The sequence below is a fragment of the Salvelinus alpinus genome, chromosome 14 (assembly GCF_045679555.1).
Source record: "Salvelinus alpinus chromosome 14, SLU_Salpinus.1, whole genome shotgun sequence".
Taxonomy (NCBI): domain Eukaryota; kingdom Metazoa; phylum Chordata; class Actinopteri; order Salmoniformes; family Salmonidae; genus Salvelinus; species Salvelinus alpinus.
This window is the reverse complement of record NC_092099.1, coordinates 47,442,827-47,458,924: the sequence shown is the minus strand read 5'-3', so window position 1 is coordinate 47,458,924 and position 16,098 is coordinate 47,442,827. Positions and strand designations below refer to the sequence as shown.

Genomic DNA, 16,098 nt, shown 5'->3' with positions numbered 1-16,098 from the left:
GGTCCTCTCCTTCATCCCAGGATGAAGGAGAGGACTTCATAATTTCAAGCATGGTGGTGGGTACATCATGTTATGGGTATACTTGTCATTGGTAAGGTCTTGGGAGATTTTTAGGATAAAAATAAACGTAATAGAGCTAAGCATAGGCAAAATCCTAGAGGTAAACCTGGTTCAGTCTGCTTTCCAACAGACACTGTGAGACAAATTCACCAAGGCCAAATATACGCCGGAGTTGCTTACCAAGATAACATTGAATGTTCCTTAGTGGCCTAGTAACAATTTTGACTTAAATCGACTTGAAACCCCATGGCAAGACTTGAACATGGCTGTGATCATCAACTAACTTGACAGAGCTTGAAGAATAAAAAAAGAGAGTACTGTGCAAATATTGTACAATCCAGGTGTGTAAAGCTCTCAGAGACTTAACCAGAAAGACACACAGCTGTAATCACTGCCAAATGTGATTCTAACATGTATTGTCTCAGGGGTGTGAATACTTATGTAAATGAGATAAATGTATTTCATTTTCAATGCATTTGCAAAAATGTCTAAATACGTGTTTTCACTTTGTCATTATAGGTTATTGTGTGTAGATGGGTAAAACATATTTAATCAATTTTGAATTCAGGCTGTAACACAACAAAATGTGGAATAAGTCAAGGTGTTAAGGTATGAATGCAGTTTTATTTTCCACAGGCTTGAACTTAACAATTAACAGGTGGATTAGCAGATCTCCTAAACCTGTCCCCCGCTCTAACCAGCTTCCCCTCCCAGCTAGTTGTAGCCTCAATACTGTACACATAGTGGCAAATAAAGTATCAATTAATCACATTTATTTCTAAAGTCCTTTTTGCATGAGCCAATGTCACAAAGTGCTATACAGAAGCCCAGCCAAAAAGCCCAAACTGCAAGCAAAGCAGATGTAGAAGCACGGTGGCTAGGAAGAAACCTAGAGAGGAACCAGGCTCTGAGGGGTGGCCAGTCCTCTTCTGGATGTGCCAGGTGGAGATTATAACAGAACATGGCCAAGATGTTCAAACGTTCACAGATGACCAGCAGGGTCAAATAAAGTATCACTGCAAACATTCTCACTGCATTCGATAGTATTGGGGTGAAGCACTCTAGGTAAGATGAGTATTAGTTAAAGGTCAAATACATTGAGATAAGGTCGAGGTCAGATGTCAATACACAGAAATCGAGATTACTCTTTGGGACAACTGCTGCGGTACGTGTCTACAGCTTCCTGTTTCCTGTTCCAGACCACATTTTTGGGGGGGATCTTTGTGTCACACATATACATTGTATAATATTGAGTTTATAGCCCATCCAAAGTTTCTTTCAGGTCAAACAAAAGCTATTTTTATCGTAAGTTGGCCTATTCTGTAAACAGGAATAGTTGAACTAGTAACTGAACTTTGTCACATTGCTGATTGTGTTATGGCTTACTGATTAGACCTTTATTTCTTTAATGTTAATATGACACTAGACCAAATCTGGAGAGCAAAAAAGATACAAAAAAGGAAAACCTTTTAAAATGCTGCCCGAATAACTAACTGTCAGTTGACTTCATTTACTCTTTCACTCTGTCCATCCCTCTGCTCAGTAAATGGTGCGAGACTAGATGTCCTCAGTGTAAATCATCTCTGTTGAACACATGTTCCTTGTGTAATTTGCTCGCCTGGGGCATTTTATTTCTTCACATTTTTTAATCTGCTGAAAGACTTTGAAAGAAACTTTAAATTTACCCTTTTCCAAAATGTCAGGCATCCAGATCTTGGCTTTCCTGGGCGGCCTGGTTGGGCTTGGTGCTACCTTCTGTGCCACGTTGTCCAACGAATGGAGGACCACCAGCAGAGCCTCCTCTGTCATCACGGCCACATGGGTCCTCCAGGGACTGTGGAATAACTGTGCTGGAAACGCCATTGGAGCCCTGCACTGCAGACCACACCACACTATCTTCAAACTGGAAGGTAGGGTGAGGAGGATCCCTCCATCCACATCACACAGAGATCATGTATGGTGACAACCAACAAGGGACCGACCTGTGGCATTATTTTATGCAGGTTGACTAAATGAAAAACATCCTAGTTCACTGAATGAAAAACTTCCTGGTTCCCTAAATGAAAAACATCCTGGTTCACAGAATGAAAAACATCCTGGTTCCCTAAATGAAAAACCTCCTGGTTCCCTAAATGAAAAACATCCTGGTTCACAGAATGAAAAACATCCTGGTTCACTGAATGAAAAACTCCCTGGTTCACTAAATGAAAAACATCCTGGTTCACTAGTATTCTTTCTTTACTGTGTTTCATGCTCCTGTCTTATCAGTATGATCATACTGTGCAAAAGTTGTGAAGTACATTAAATTGAATTGACTGACAATCATATGATATGTGCATAATATGCATTTGATTTATTAATAAACTGGGCCTACAGGTGATGCGCTCTACAAAAAGAAGAAACTAAAATGAAACAGCAACATTTTGTAACGAAAGACTGTGACATTCATATATCCAATAGTCCTTGTCTACTCACACGTATGTTACTTTACTCACACGTATGTTTTAATGCCACTGATTTTGTGAAGGCAAATTGTCAGATAAAAATGCATTATCTTGTGGAAAATATTTTGGAGGGCATCAGATCATTGCATTTGGAGCATGTTGTTCTTCGTTGACAGAAAGTATTTTGACAGATGTTACAGTTTGTTATATTTGTTAAATATAGTTTACCACTAGTGGATTTGATCACATTGTGGAATTTGAAATATAATCTATAAGAACAATTCATGTTCTTACGTATTTGTGTTCCAGGTGATGACACAACATTTTGCCGTGGCCAATGTGTAATCCTCAGGAAAGACTGAGAGAACAGGCGGTACACGTACTGAATCACAGTGGCTCCTGTATGAGGCACATGCCAGTGTACAGGACAAGATGTAAAAATAGAGACATAGCTCTGCCAAATGCAGTGGCCATTATAGACTTGGTTGAGAAGAACTAGTAATTGTAGTTAAAACATTGCTGAGATATATTTTTCAGCTGTGTTCAATCTCTTCTGAGGACATTGAACAGGGAATTGACACCATGATATCTCTCTGTTGTCCCAAAGTACAGAGGCTATAAAGGATACATTCCCAGTGACACAGGCAATCATCATATGCCAAGTTTCTGGATCATTACTTTGGAAACGTTGACTTAAGAAATGTAGCACCTTGTGACCCTGCCTTTTTTGGGCTGCATTCTGTGCATGTCAAGTGCACGTTGATCTCTCAAAACTCCCTCGTGTGGTGGTGTTTGAAACTGTGCACATGTACAATAGTTTACCACTAGATGGCCCATTAATGTAACTGTAAAAAATAGTTAAGTAGAAAGTATTCCTTCTGTATCCCTATGAATGTACTATAGGATCTATGACTATGTACAGTCATTTGTTTGCTTGTTTTGTTAACTAGTTCCTTCCTGTTATGTGAACTAGTTATTTCCTGTTTTGTTAACTAGTTCCTTCCTGTTATGTGAACTAGTCCTTCCTGTTATGTTAACTAGTTCCTTCCGGTTATGTTAAATAGTTCCTTCCGGTTATGTTAAATAGTTCCTTCCTGTTTATGTTAACTATGTCCTTCCTGTTATGTTAACTAGTTAATTCCTGTTATGTTACTAGCTCCTTCCTGTTTTGTTAACTAGTTCCTTCCTGTTTTGTTAACTCGTTCCTTCCCATTGTTTGTCAAATCAGATGTGATGATACTTAATTTTTAACTACCATGTCATTGAGTTGCTCCACCTCTCTGTCTCTCTGTCTGTCTGTCTGTCTGTCTGTCTGTCTGTCTGTCTGTCTGTCTGTCTGTCTGTCTGTCTGTCTGTCTGTCTGTCTGTCTGTCTGTCTGTCTGTCTGTCTGTCTGTCTGTCTGTCTGTCTGTCTGTCTGTCTGTCTGTCTGTCTGTCTGTCTGTCTGTCTCTCTCTCTCTCTCTCTCTCTCTCTCTCTCTCTCTCTCTCTCTCTCTCTCTCTCTCTCTCTCTCTCTCTCTCTCTCTCTCTCTCTCTCTCTCTCTCTCTCTCTCTCTCTCTCTCTCTCTCTCTCTCTCTCTCTCTCTCTCTCTCTCTCTCTCTCTCTCTCGCTGTCTCTTTCTGTCTCTCTCTGAAGCATCAGTCCATGGTGCGGGTTAATGAGTGATCAGTACTATTCTACTTTTAACCTCCGGTCACATTTCAATGTTATTTAATACTTAATAACTCCCCTATGAGCAGGTTGTTACTACAGAGTCGAAAGTGGCAGTATCATGTCCCTCATGCTAAATGTGATGATCCCCTTTGAGATGTGCAGGCTGGTTGTGCTACGTCCTCTAAGTTATAGGCCTATAAGTTCTAAATCTTCTGAATCACGTATATTTATCTTCTTGTTATGTGAGGCATCATATATGAAGTCATCATGACACATTTTGACATATCATGACAGTGCATCCGTCACCTTTGACCTTTCTGTACAGTTAGCGCCCATCAACTCTATCACAGTGAGTGATGTGTGTGAAGTGAGGGGGTGGAGGAAGCTAGACACCATTGGTCAGTCATTGACAACGAGGGCTAAACCCCTCCCTGATGAATAGGAAACATTCCAGAACATATTAACCATCAATCCCACCAAGGCCATTTAACCTGGGTTCCTGCTCCAGAGCCCATGCCTGAGATTGCCTTCAACAAGCTTCATTGGCCAGTGGACCGTCAGTCACATCGCTACTTTTCCGTGACCTCTGCATTTCTCACCAACTTCAGTAGTAAGCGCTGGTGTACTGTACACGATGAGTGACATGGTGACAGAGATTTTGGCCTTTATTCTGACAACATCTGGCTGGGTCCTGATCTCCTCCACCATACCCACGGATTACTGGAAGGTGTCGTCTCTGGACGGCACAGTCATCACCACAGCTACCTACTGGTCCAACCTGTGGAAGGCATGTGTCACTGATTCAACAGGAGTCTCCAACTGCAAGGACTTTCCCTCCATGCTGGCACTGGATGGTCTGCTCAAAGTAACTTTTTTTGTCATTGGGAAAGTGTGTTATAGTTGCTGTTTAGCAACATTGGCCTACTGGTCTACTTGTCCACTGTCCTACTGGCCTACTGGCCTATTGGCAGTGGTGTAAAGTACTTAAGTAAAAATACTTTAGTATTACTTAAGTCGTTTTTTGGGGTATCTGTACTTTACTATTAATATTTTCTATTATTCTACTATTATTAACTTTTACTTCACTACATTCCTAAAGGAAATTATGTACTTTTTACTGTAATACATTTTCCATGACACCCTAAAGTACTCGATACATTTTAATGCTAAGCTGGACAGGAAAATTGTCTAATTCACACACTTATCAAGAGAACATCCCTGGTCATCCCTACTGCCCCTGATCTGGCAGACTCACTAAACACAAATGCTTCATTTGTAAATTATGTTTTAGAGTTGGAGTATGCCCCTGGCTATCCGTAAATAAAATAAAAACAAGAAAATGTGACGGTCTGCTTTGTTTAATGTAAGGAATATGAAATTATTTATACTTGTATTTAAGTACATTTTAGCAAATACATTTACTTTAAATACTTAAGTATATTTAAAAATACTTTTAGACTTTTACTCAAGTAGTATTTTACTGGGTGACTCCCTTTTACTTGAGTCATTTTCCATTAAGGTATCTTTACTTTTAACCAAGTTTGACAATTGGGTACTTTTCCACCACTGCCTACTGGTCTACTGGTCCACTGGTCTATTGGTCTACTGTCCTTTTGGTCTACTGGTCTACTGGAATATTGGTCTACTGGTCTATTGGCCTACTGGTCTACTGGTCTATTGGTCTACTGGCTTACTGGTCTACTGGCCTATTGGTCTGCTGGCCTACTGGTCTACTGGTCTCCTGGCCTACTGGTCTACTGGGCTATTGGTCTACTGTCTTACTGGTCTACTGGCCTATTGGTCTCCTGGCCTACTGGTCTACTGGTCTACTGGCCTACTGGCCTATTGGTTTACTGGTCTACTGGTCTACTGGTCTACTGGCCTATTGGTCTACTGGTCTATTGGTCTACTGGTCTACTGGCTTACTGGCCTATTTGTCTACTGGTCTATTGGTCTACTGTCCTACTGGTCTACTGCAATACAAAACTGCAGGAACAACCCTGGTCCTGGAGGGCCACTTCATGTTTTTGATTGAACCAACATGGAAGACCAGGGGTGTTGAATTTAGGCAATCCCTGAACTGATCAATTAGCTCAGTTGGTCAGGTGTGGTGCTTAGTTGGAACAAAATCCTGCAGTATCTGTGGCACTCCAGGAACAGGGTTGCCTACCCCTGCAATACAACTTTTAAAATGTAAGAACTCCTTATAGAAGGATTAGCTGAGAACGCCAGGAAAACGATGTGCACGCTTCAATGGGGCAGAAGTCTGTGAGTTGCTGTGTTTCTGGATGGCCAGATACTGTAGCTAACAACAATAACAAGAAACTGCCATGTTGGGGAATCGTAGGTGGTTTGTTTCAGCTAGTTTCATCTTGTTCTTGTTACCATGTCTTGTTTTGAGGTGCTGTGACTGATTTCAAGTCAACACAACTATGGCTAGAATTCGCTAAGTAGATAACCAACAATTGTAACAATGTATTTAACCCTCCTGTTGTGTTCCTTCATGATAATTAATTCTGTGTTCCCGGTCCAAAATGTCCGCCCCATTATAGCTGATTATAAATCCATAATAATATATATATTATCACCTAATATTGTCTTAGATCTTTTTATCAACTTAGGTTCTTGTGAACATTACAAGTTTTGAACTTATATTTGCTATTTATGGCCTGTAGGCCTCATTGACCTGAGCTCATATAACTCGTTTTTGAGTTTTAAAAAAGCATAATATATGGATTATTTTGACTATAACAAATACTCAGATGAAACATATTGTGCTATTTATCACAGACTACTTTGTGTCAAAGTTTATCAAGGACATTTGTTTTGAAGCTATTTAAAATGTTTAAATAGTGGCACAAAATAACATCTGTTGTGTTCCCGGTCAAAACAGACCGGTATGATTTTATTAGTAAAGAAAGGACATAGGCCCAAAAGTACACATGAAAACTTTACCATATTACAAAATGTATGTCTGAACACATTAAAGAACAACAGTAACAATAACAGAATTATCAACAATAACAAAAACAATAAAATCTTCAAAATCTGTCAATCAACGGTGGTTACATTTTGTGTGTTCTCATGCACATGTTATACAATACGTGGTGGTTGTTGCATGTGCCTTGCAAATATATGCACTGCATTTATGGAACCTAATGCTCGTTTTGAAATCTCTTGGTGGACACAGATCTCACCTCTTCCTTCTGTCTCTTCTGTCTCTGGCGGCCGTAAATCTAGCTTCTGGCCCTTGTATATCTCTCACCAATCCAGCAGAAGATGGTGTTGGAGGAAGGTGTCGGCGCATTTGAATGAGGGGTACCACCATGGCTTTCCCCAACTCTTCTAGGGATAGTCTCCTCTTGAATAATTTCCCCTGCTTCCAGCCTGGATTCACCTCCATCCACACCACGAACGCGTTATAGGCCGACACATCTAGGATGTTGAAGAACACCACCATAGGCCAACGTGCAGTCATCCTCTTACAAGAGTACGTGCTAGTAACCTGCAAAAGCGCAACAATCAGTAAATAAAATAATGAGTACATACAAGTGATACTTCATGTCTTGCATAGTAACGTGACAATTGCATCAACGTGTTGTTTTAATTGATCACATCTAAAACATATTTACATATTCAAATGAACAGAACTGACTCCATATTGTTCACAAATTCAATGAGCATTTCAACAAACAACAACATGTCTTATTTTTATGGTGCAGATAAACAATCTGGTAATAAAAAAAAAGTAAATGAGATTTTTAAAAAGTAACATGCAGTCATTTCCAGGACCACCCGCTTCCCCTGGTTCCCTTCGGGAACACCGTCAGTAGGTTTCCCTGGTTCCCTTCGGGAACACCGTCAGTAGGTTTCCCTGGTTCCCTTCGGGAACACCGTCAGTAGGTTTCCTGGTGTAAACCTGCATGTTCCAGGCATAACGTGTCCTGGCATCACATGCTTCCCATATCTTTATTCCATATTTAGATGGTTTGCTTGGCATGTACTGTTAGAATGGGCAGCCTCCACTAAAAGCGACCAGACTCTCATCCACTTTGATGTCTGGACTTGGGTTTTAGATGAGTGGCAGGTGCTCCACCAACTTGTGCCAAACCTCTCTGATTGCTGCCAGCTTGTCTTGTTGACAGTGGCCTGGTTTTGTATCACGGTTGTTGAAGAAACCCCCCCGTGACAACACGTGAAATGTCTGGAGTGACACAGTGGCACGAAAAAATGCCCGACCAGACTCTGTATCCTATAAACTGGTGGCAGATTTGTTTCTGGATCTGTACACACCAGTCAAAATCAAGAGACCCACGTATGCTTGGACGTCTGATCGGTCTACCTCCTTCCAGTTGACTTTGTAAACACGTCCCCCCTCCAAGTTGGTCATGTTTATCACTATAGTTTTGATTGACTCTGTCAGCACAGAGCACAGTTCGAAGCAGGATGTTATGTCATCAACCCGGGATATGGCGTATCTCATTGCCCTGGGGACATCCTGATAACATTTTCAGCCGACAGCCGACCTCTCCTCTCAGATGGGGATGAAGACCAACACAAATTCCCATTCTTTGACCGGAATGTAACACCAGCCTCAGCAGGGTCCTCTTCCTCATCACTGGATTGTTCCACATCGGTTGTCTCTTGGTCTGAATCATATTCTGTGTTTATTCAACTTCTGATACTTCCTCCTCTAAATGCATCTTCACTGTCAGTTTCCTGGCCTCTCTCCTCCTCACCAGTGTCATGATCAAAGATATGATAAAGAGCCTCACATACAGTATATCGTTTGGTCATTGTGCTGCCACAGAATGATTTGTGAGCAAGGCCTCAAAAAAGCTTTATATACCAGAGCTGCGAGAAAAGTTCTATATATTATTGAAACAATGTTTCGATTGTTTGTGAGAATGCCAACAGGTGTGGTTCCCATGGGTGAAAGATTCCCGTGGGGGTTGCCATGGAAGCCAAGAAGGGGAGTCAGGTGTGTGTGTGTGTGTGTGCTCAAACACACATGCATGTGGGGGTCTGGGAGAGGAAGTGTGTCCATCTGATGAATGGACATGTGCCTGAACTCAATTTGTTATACTAATTGTAGTCTCACCCATTCATTTCTAATGACCTGTCATTTTTGACCGGGAACACCGCAATGTGTACAAAAGTTAAATAAAACACACACAATTTTATGAAAATCATCAAAACGTATTTTGTGTGTTCAGATGCCTTGTGTGGACAAAGCCATGGAACCTTATGACAATCATATTAAATGAACTACATTTTTCAGAGAGAAACCTTGTAAATTGGTCCCATTCGATCAGAACACAAGAGGAGGGTTAAGAGACAACAAGTGCTCTGTCACGGATCCCTCCGGGACTTTAATTACACACGCCTGTCTCCCGAATCATTGATACCAGCTTGACAGAATAATGGACCCTTAAGGGAGACAGCGGGAATGGTCCGTCTGACGCCACAACTACTAGTCCGTCCGAGGACAACGCAACTTCGGCAGCTGCATCAGGTCCTGATCGACCTGCATCTCCTCCGATTACATCTCCTATGATCGTCATCGAGGCCGGTGTCGTTGCGCTGCTAGTACTGTCACGGATCCCACAGGAACTTTCATTACGCACGCCTGTCTCCCGAATCATTGAAACCAGCGTGACATGCTCATTGTGCAAATGTACTTATGCTTTCAATAAACATTGGAGACTAAATATAGCTTACACGCTGTCAACATTCTAAGCCAACCCGATTCAGTTTTGCCCTGACCAAACAGCAAATTATTGTAATTCTAACGCCCTCATTGTGTAACTATATACTTTTTGATCCATTAGATCAAGAGATTACATCTCAATGCATTCAGTAGGCATGGACTAGCTGTAAAAACGTGTTACATGGATTGTATTAGATTTCATAGACGTTAACAAAAGTGCAGAGTCGGCAGACTAGCAGTGTTTCATCGTCGGTCTCGGATGAGGGTCAGTGGATCCGCCACCTCACTGTAACTGCGCCACAGTTTCAATTTCTCATTACTTGGAAAGATAAAGTGCTCAGAGCTTGACAGTGCTAATAGATTTGCGGGGAAGTCACAATGCAAGTGTTCTCCCAGGGACAACTCATCTACCTTCAGAGATGTCAATGTTTAGCCTAACATCATTAGATTTACTGGGAGCTTGGGGCTGATTTTCCATGGTTGGCTAGTTTCTGGGGTTAACCACCAAGCTAATATGTGCCTGTAAATCACGTCTCAAAGGCAGCTCCAATGCCAAGACTGTGAGAACCTTAGCATATCTCTTCACTTAGAAATGGTTACTGGTTGTGCCAACAAATTATTGTTTACTCATACTGAACCAATTAGTTGCTTGCACAGTTAGCCAAGTAAATTAAGGTATTGTGATCCTGTATGGTGTGTGAGTAGAACGAGATGTGGAGGGCATTGGGGAAAATGGCTGGGGGACATTTAGCTAATGCTTAGAACCATAGACTGTGCTGACTATAGGTCTACATAAAATCAAGAAGCATTGCCTAAAGGCAGCGCCGGTCCTGGCCATTCTGCCACCCTAGGCAAGATCAAAAATTGCCGCCTCTACTAGAATATTCCAGTAAGCAAAATTACTTTGAAAAGACGTCTAAAATACTTATTTTTCCAGACTTTGAAAATACACATTTTCCGGGCGTTGAAATCAGGTTCATTTTCGGGTTCTGAATGAAAGTTGAAAATACATTTTATAGACATGTATGTTTGGGCCAAATCAAGGCTGGTCCAGACCGGACAAAATCTGAACCAAACACAGACGTCTGCACAAAAAAGACGGACAGTTTGGACAGGACCAAAAGAAAACGTATAAAAGACGTCAGCGTCTGTCCATGCTTACTGGGGTGTAGCCTACCATGTCGGCTCGCAAGGGAATTTTAGAAAGGCCCATCCATGTGGTAGACCCATCCATGTGGTAGGCTCATCCATGTGGTAGGCCCATCCATGTGGTAGGCCCATCCATGTGGTAGGCCCATCCATGTGGTAGGCCCATCCATGTGGTAGGCCCATCCATGTGGTAGACCCATCCATGTGGTAGGCCCATCCATGTGGTAGGCCCATCCATGTGGTAGGCCCATCCATGTGGTAGGCCCATCCATGTGGTAGGCCCATCCATGTGGTAGGCCCATCCATGTGGTAGACCCATCCATGTGGTAGACCCATCCATGTGGTAGGCCCATCCATGTGGTAGGCCCATCCATGTGGTAGGCCCATCCATGTGGTAGGCCCATCCATGTGGTAGACCCATCCATGTGGTAGACCCATCCATGTGGTAGACCCATCCATGTGGTAGGCCCATCCATGTGGTAGGCCCATCCATGTGGTAGGCCCATCCATGTGATAGGCCCATCCATGTGGTAGGCCCATCCATGTGGTAGACCCATCCATGTGGTAGACCCATCCATGTGGTAGACCCATCCATGTGGTAGGCCCATCCATGTGGTAGGCCCATCCATGTGGTAGGCCCATCCATGTGGTAGGCCCATCCATGTGGTAGGCCCATCGTTTGTAAAACAGTTTGTTGCATTGGCTTTATTAGCCCTAATTCCTGTGCTATTGAAGCTCTGAATATCAGCTACCCAACTTAATCAGGAGGAGTTATCCTGAAACCATTTGCAATGCGTTTACACAGTTGGAAATGCAGACGTATTGTAGCCTGATTGTCCATTCCATATTGTAAATTTTACTTTGACCTGTCCTGTTATTAGGATATGTTTGTTTTAACATATGAGTACATTTTTTATTTGATTGGGCACCATTTAGATCAGGCTATTTGATCGGAGAAACCTGCATGATGTAAAAAGTTTCTGTCTCATTACATTGTCACACATTTTATCTCCAGCCTGTAGGCTACAGAAAAGGCCATATACTCTTTCTACCATATGCTATATCTGCTACAGTACATGATTTATGTTAGATAATTTTTTGGACGGAATGTTGGTGGAGCGCGGCAGCGATGCATCTCTTCAACAGCACCCTGGAGTGGCGCTGCAGCGATGCAGCGATGCAGCGATGCATCTCTTCAACAGCACCCTGGAGAGGCGCTGGGAATGGACAAGATAAATATTTGCATCCCTGCCTTCAACAAGGAGGGCACTGCTTATCACAGGGCGGAATCAGCGCTCACTTAAAAAGCTCATATGCCACTGGTTGAGAGAGAAATTGTAATTGTTTTGGGCAGAATTATGTGAGGTTTAATGTGTTGTTGCAGGTGCTTCTTAGTCAGTTTAGATCAGAAAATGCTGCCCTCGTCAATCTGCCGCCATAGGCGGATGCCTAGCTGCCTAATGAGCGGGCCGGCCCTGCCTAAAGGTGTGTACCATATATCTCACGTGGTATGTGCTCTTTCTTCCAGGTTATATTCAGGCCTGCAGGGGTCTGATGATCGCTGCTGTCTGCCTGGGCTTCTTTGGTGCCGTCTTTGCCCTGGTCGGAATGAAGTGCACCAAGATTGGGGGATCAGACCAAAGCAAAGCCAGAATGGCTTGCTTCGCCGGGGTCAATTTCATACTCAGCGGTAACTTGTCAAGTCACAGCCGTTGATGTACAATAATGGCGTAGTATGCAGAACTGAACGTTATTTTCCTCTCTGCAGGTCTCTGCTCGTTGTCCGCATGCTCCCTGTACGCACACAGAATAACATCTGAGTTTTTTGACCCCATGTATGTTGCTCAGAAGTGAGTAACCCATTTGACGTATAGGACCAGACATACATTGGAGTGACTCACATGATCCTGGATGAAGTAATGTTGCTGTTCATTAACCAGTCTCCTGTTTTCCAGGTATGAACTGGGAGTTGCCTTGTTCATTGGTTGGGCAGGATCTATCTTGTGTGTTCTGGGAGGGGGGATATTCTGCTTCTCCGTAGTAGATAGTTCCACTAGAAGGTGAGTCAAACATCAATGATGATGTGCATACATGTAATTGACATTTGGTAAATTTACTTCACTAAGTCTCTCTCTCTTTGTCTTCCACTCTTTCTCTCTCTCTGTATTTCTCTCTCATAGCTCCAGTCGCACAGGCTATGCCTACGGAGGACCTGCCTCCACCTCCCATGTCTCTTCCCACCCTAAAGGGCATGCACAGCCCATGAGCCAGCGGCCTCCACCCAAATACAACAGCTCCTCCAGAGCACAGCACTTTGATAAGAATGCCTATGTATAAGGGATGATAGGGAAAATGCAGAACTTGAACAGAGGAAGACTCATCGCCACTCCAGATAAAAGGGGAGAAAGAATGTGCTACGTGACTGGCTGGCCCATTGTGTCACAAATCACGATTGCCCAGAGAGAAATTACTGGATATTGGAGTGGATCCTGCTGTCCACCTATTTATAAAGGAATTAATTTCCATTCAGAGTCGAATGGAAATCATAGCCTTTTGTTAGTTCACAAGAGATTAGCTGATATTTTTGGGCTGAAATTCTCGTGACAGAAGTTAAAGGAGCAATCTGCAGTTGCTCCATCCATGTATGGACTTATAAATGAATTATACGTATCCGTTGAGTCTTGAAGAAAATAACTTCTGAGTGCCTCATGTGCTTAGTTCTGCTGTCGTACCCAGGCTCAAAACATGGTCAAAACTATAATGTTGTTATAATTAAAGATCAGTGCTTGCATCCATAGCTCTGTCTATGAATTTGGGAGTGGTTACATTTCTCCAGCCCCATCCCTTAGCTTTTTTATGCAAGAAATTAAATATATTATTAATTTGAAAAATACAACATGTATACACATTAAAATAGAGCATCAACATGAACCACTTTGTATACACTTGAATAGAATTTGTTTTTGACATTAAAGTGTATGTGAGTTGCTATATGGTCTTCTCTTGAACGTCTCTTTAATGTTAAGACACTCATTAAAATGCTGTTAATCTATAATGACAAAACATTCAAACGATTTCTGGACACATCATGTTTCTGACCTACCATAACCTTTAACTACAGTACAGTATGTTTTACAATCCAAAGATCTTTGAGGTCACCTTTGGTAAAAGTACTATCCATTTACAGTACCTGTTATATATTTTGATAACACATTATTTACAGTCCTATTACAGTCTTAAAAAAATAATTAAATAATCAACTGGTACCTATTTCAGAGAATCATTGTGTTTTTTATTTAGCCTACAACAAAATCATGTGTTTTTTATTTAGCCTACAACAAAATCATGTGTTTTTTTATTTAGCCTACAACAAAATCATGTTTTTTTTTTTATGAATGCTCTCCCCGTAAAAATAAAAGGTAACAATAATAATAATCATTATTATTATTATTATTATTATAATGTGGTCCTTATTATGTGGTCCTTATTATGTGGTCATTGTGTGTTTGATTCCCATGGAGGACTAGTATGAAAAAAGTATAAAAATGTATTCACCGTAACTCGCTTTGGATATGAGTGTCTGCTAAATGACAAAATGTTTTAATTATGTCACTCACACAATTTAATACATTTCTTACACTAAATATAGACATTCTATAATAATAGTTGTTTCAGAATGTTATATAATTTAATAAACTGATTAAAACAGTCACGACTCAAAGCTGTCAGTGTTGTTTGAGCCATGCTCCTTACAGTTTACAGTAAACAGATTCCACCATGGTTTCAACACAGAGCCCATATCAACACTCTGCTCTATACACATCATGTCATCCAGTCCAGAGAGACCTGATATCACAACAAGCATTGACATCCTGCAGCAGTGTCCTGAGTCTCGATCCTTCAAACACAGCTCCTATTGGAGCAGTGCGGTGGGTTAGCACACTAGTGGTGCGTGGGTGATCTGTTGGTTCACCCACACCCGCCTGCAATTATTACCAGCTCAGCTGCAACCGCCCCAGCTGTATGTGAAAGGCACGCGACGAAGAGGACGCCCACTTGCTAATTTTACTTTTCCATTGAACATACTTCTTTCTGTATGAAATATTATAGTTTAATTACATTTTTGAGTCCCTGAGGATTAAATAGAAACGTATTTGGACTTGTTTTAACAAAGTTTAGCGGTAGTTGTTTGGATTCCTTTCTCTGCATGTTGAACGAGTGGGTTACTGAAATCGATGGCGCCAACAAAACTGACTTTTTGGGATATAAAGAAGGATTTTATCTAACAAACGACCATGCATGTTGTAGCTGTGACCCTTGGGATTGCAAATCATAGGAAGATTTTCAAAAAATAAGTGAATATTTAATTGCTATTTGTGATTTTACGAAGCCTGTGCTTGTTGAAAAATATTTTGATGTGGGACGCTGTCCTCAAACAATCGCATGGCATGCTTTCGCTCTAAAGCCTATTGTAAATCGGACAATGCAGTTAGATTAACAAGAATTTAAGCTTTTAACCGATATAAGACACATGTATATACCTAGATGTTTAATATCCATAATGTTTATAATTATTTATTTGAATTGTGCGCACTCCAATTTCACCGGAAGTTGTCGACAGGTGTCCCGCTGGCGGGACGCCTATCGCAGAGTTAAAGAAAGATTTTCTGTTCAAAATATCCAAATGACATCAGTTTAACCGGTTTTAAGGAAATGTTTCTGAAAAGATAACAGTGTGGCTTGGATGCATATTTTATGTGGTTGAAATACTACCAGCTTTTATGATGCTGATAAAGATAACACCTCTACAGACGGTCCCTATCTGCAACATAAACATTTGGTGTATCATTTTACTGCAAGAAATGCTTAATTCAGCGGGAGTTAATATTAAGGCTATTTGAGAGGTTATAGACCTACATTCAGATTCCAGATTTCAGCTTCTATTCAACCCATCTGAACAGTAGGCTACAGTTCCCTTGAAGTGTCATAGGCCTATTTGATGTCCCAGCCCTGTGACTGTTGAATTTGTATAGCGCCTCACACTTCACAATCATCACACAGTATTCACTGCTATCATCCTC

The 16,098-nt window shown here is 41.5% G+C and overlaps 1 protein-coding gene across 2 annotated transcripts; it reads left to right on the top strand.

Annotated features, from left to right (window-relative positions):
* Positions 1–1,756: 1,756 nt before the first annotated feature.
* LOC139538991 (claudin-10-like) lies at positions 1,757–14,483 on the top strand. Of its 2 annotated transcripts, none has more exons than XM_071341625.1 (5): positions 1,757–1,970; positions 12,546–12,707; positions 12,786–12,867; positions 12,973–13,077; positions 13,198–14,483. In XM_071341625.1, the coding sequence occupies exons 1-5, from the start codon at positions 1,757–1,759 to the stop codon at positions 13,352–13,354; spliced, it is 720 nt and encodes a 239-aa protein (XP_071197726.1). In that variant the 3' UTR covers positions 13,355–14,483. The 2 variants fall into 2 exon arrangements, with proteins under 2 accessions (XP_071197726.1, XP_071197723.1); XM_071341622.1 differs by lacking the exon at positions 1,757–1,970 and adding an exon at positions 4,654–5,012.
* The last annotated feature ends 1,615 nt before the right edge of the window (positions 14,484–16,098 follow it).

Bases quoted from the DNA above. Each gene is read 5' to 3' on its own strand.
- LOC139538991 (XM_071341622.1), top strand. From the start codon at position 4,793: ATGAGTGACATGGTGACAGAGATTTTGGCCTTTATTCTGACAACATCT. The intron at 12,708-12,785 runs GTAACTTGTCAA...TCCTCTCTGCAG, and splicing joins GGTCAATTTCATACTCAGCG to GTCTCTGCTCGTTGTCCGCA. The intron at 13,078-13,197 runs GTGAGTCAAACA...TCTCTCTCATAG, and splicing joins GTAGATAGTTCCACTAGAAG to CTCCAGTCGCACAGGCTATG.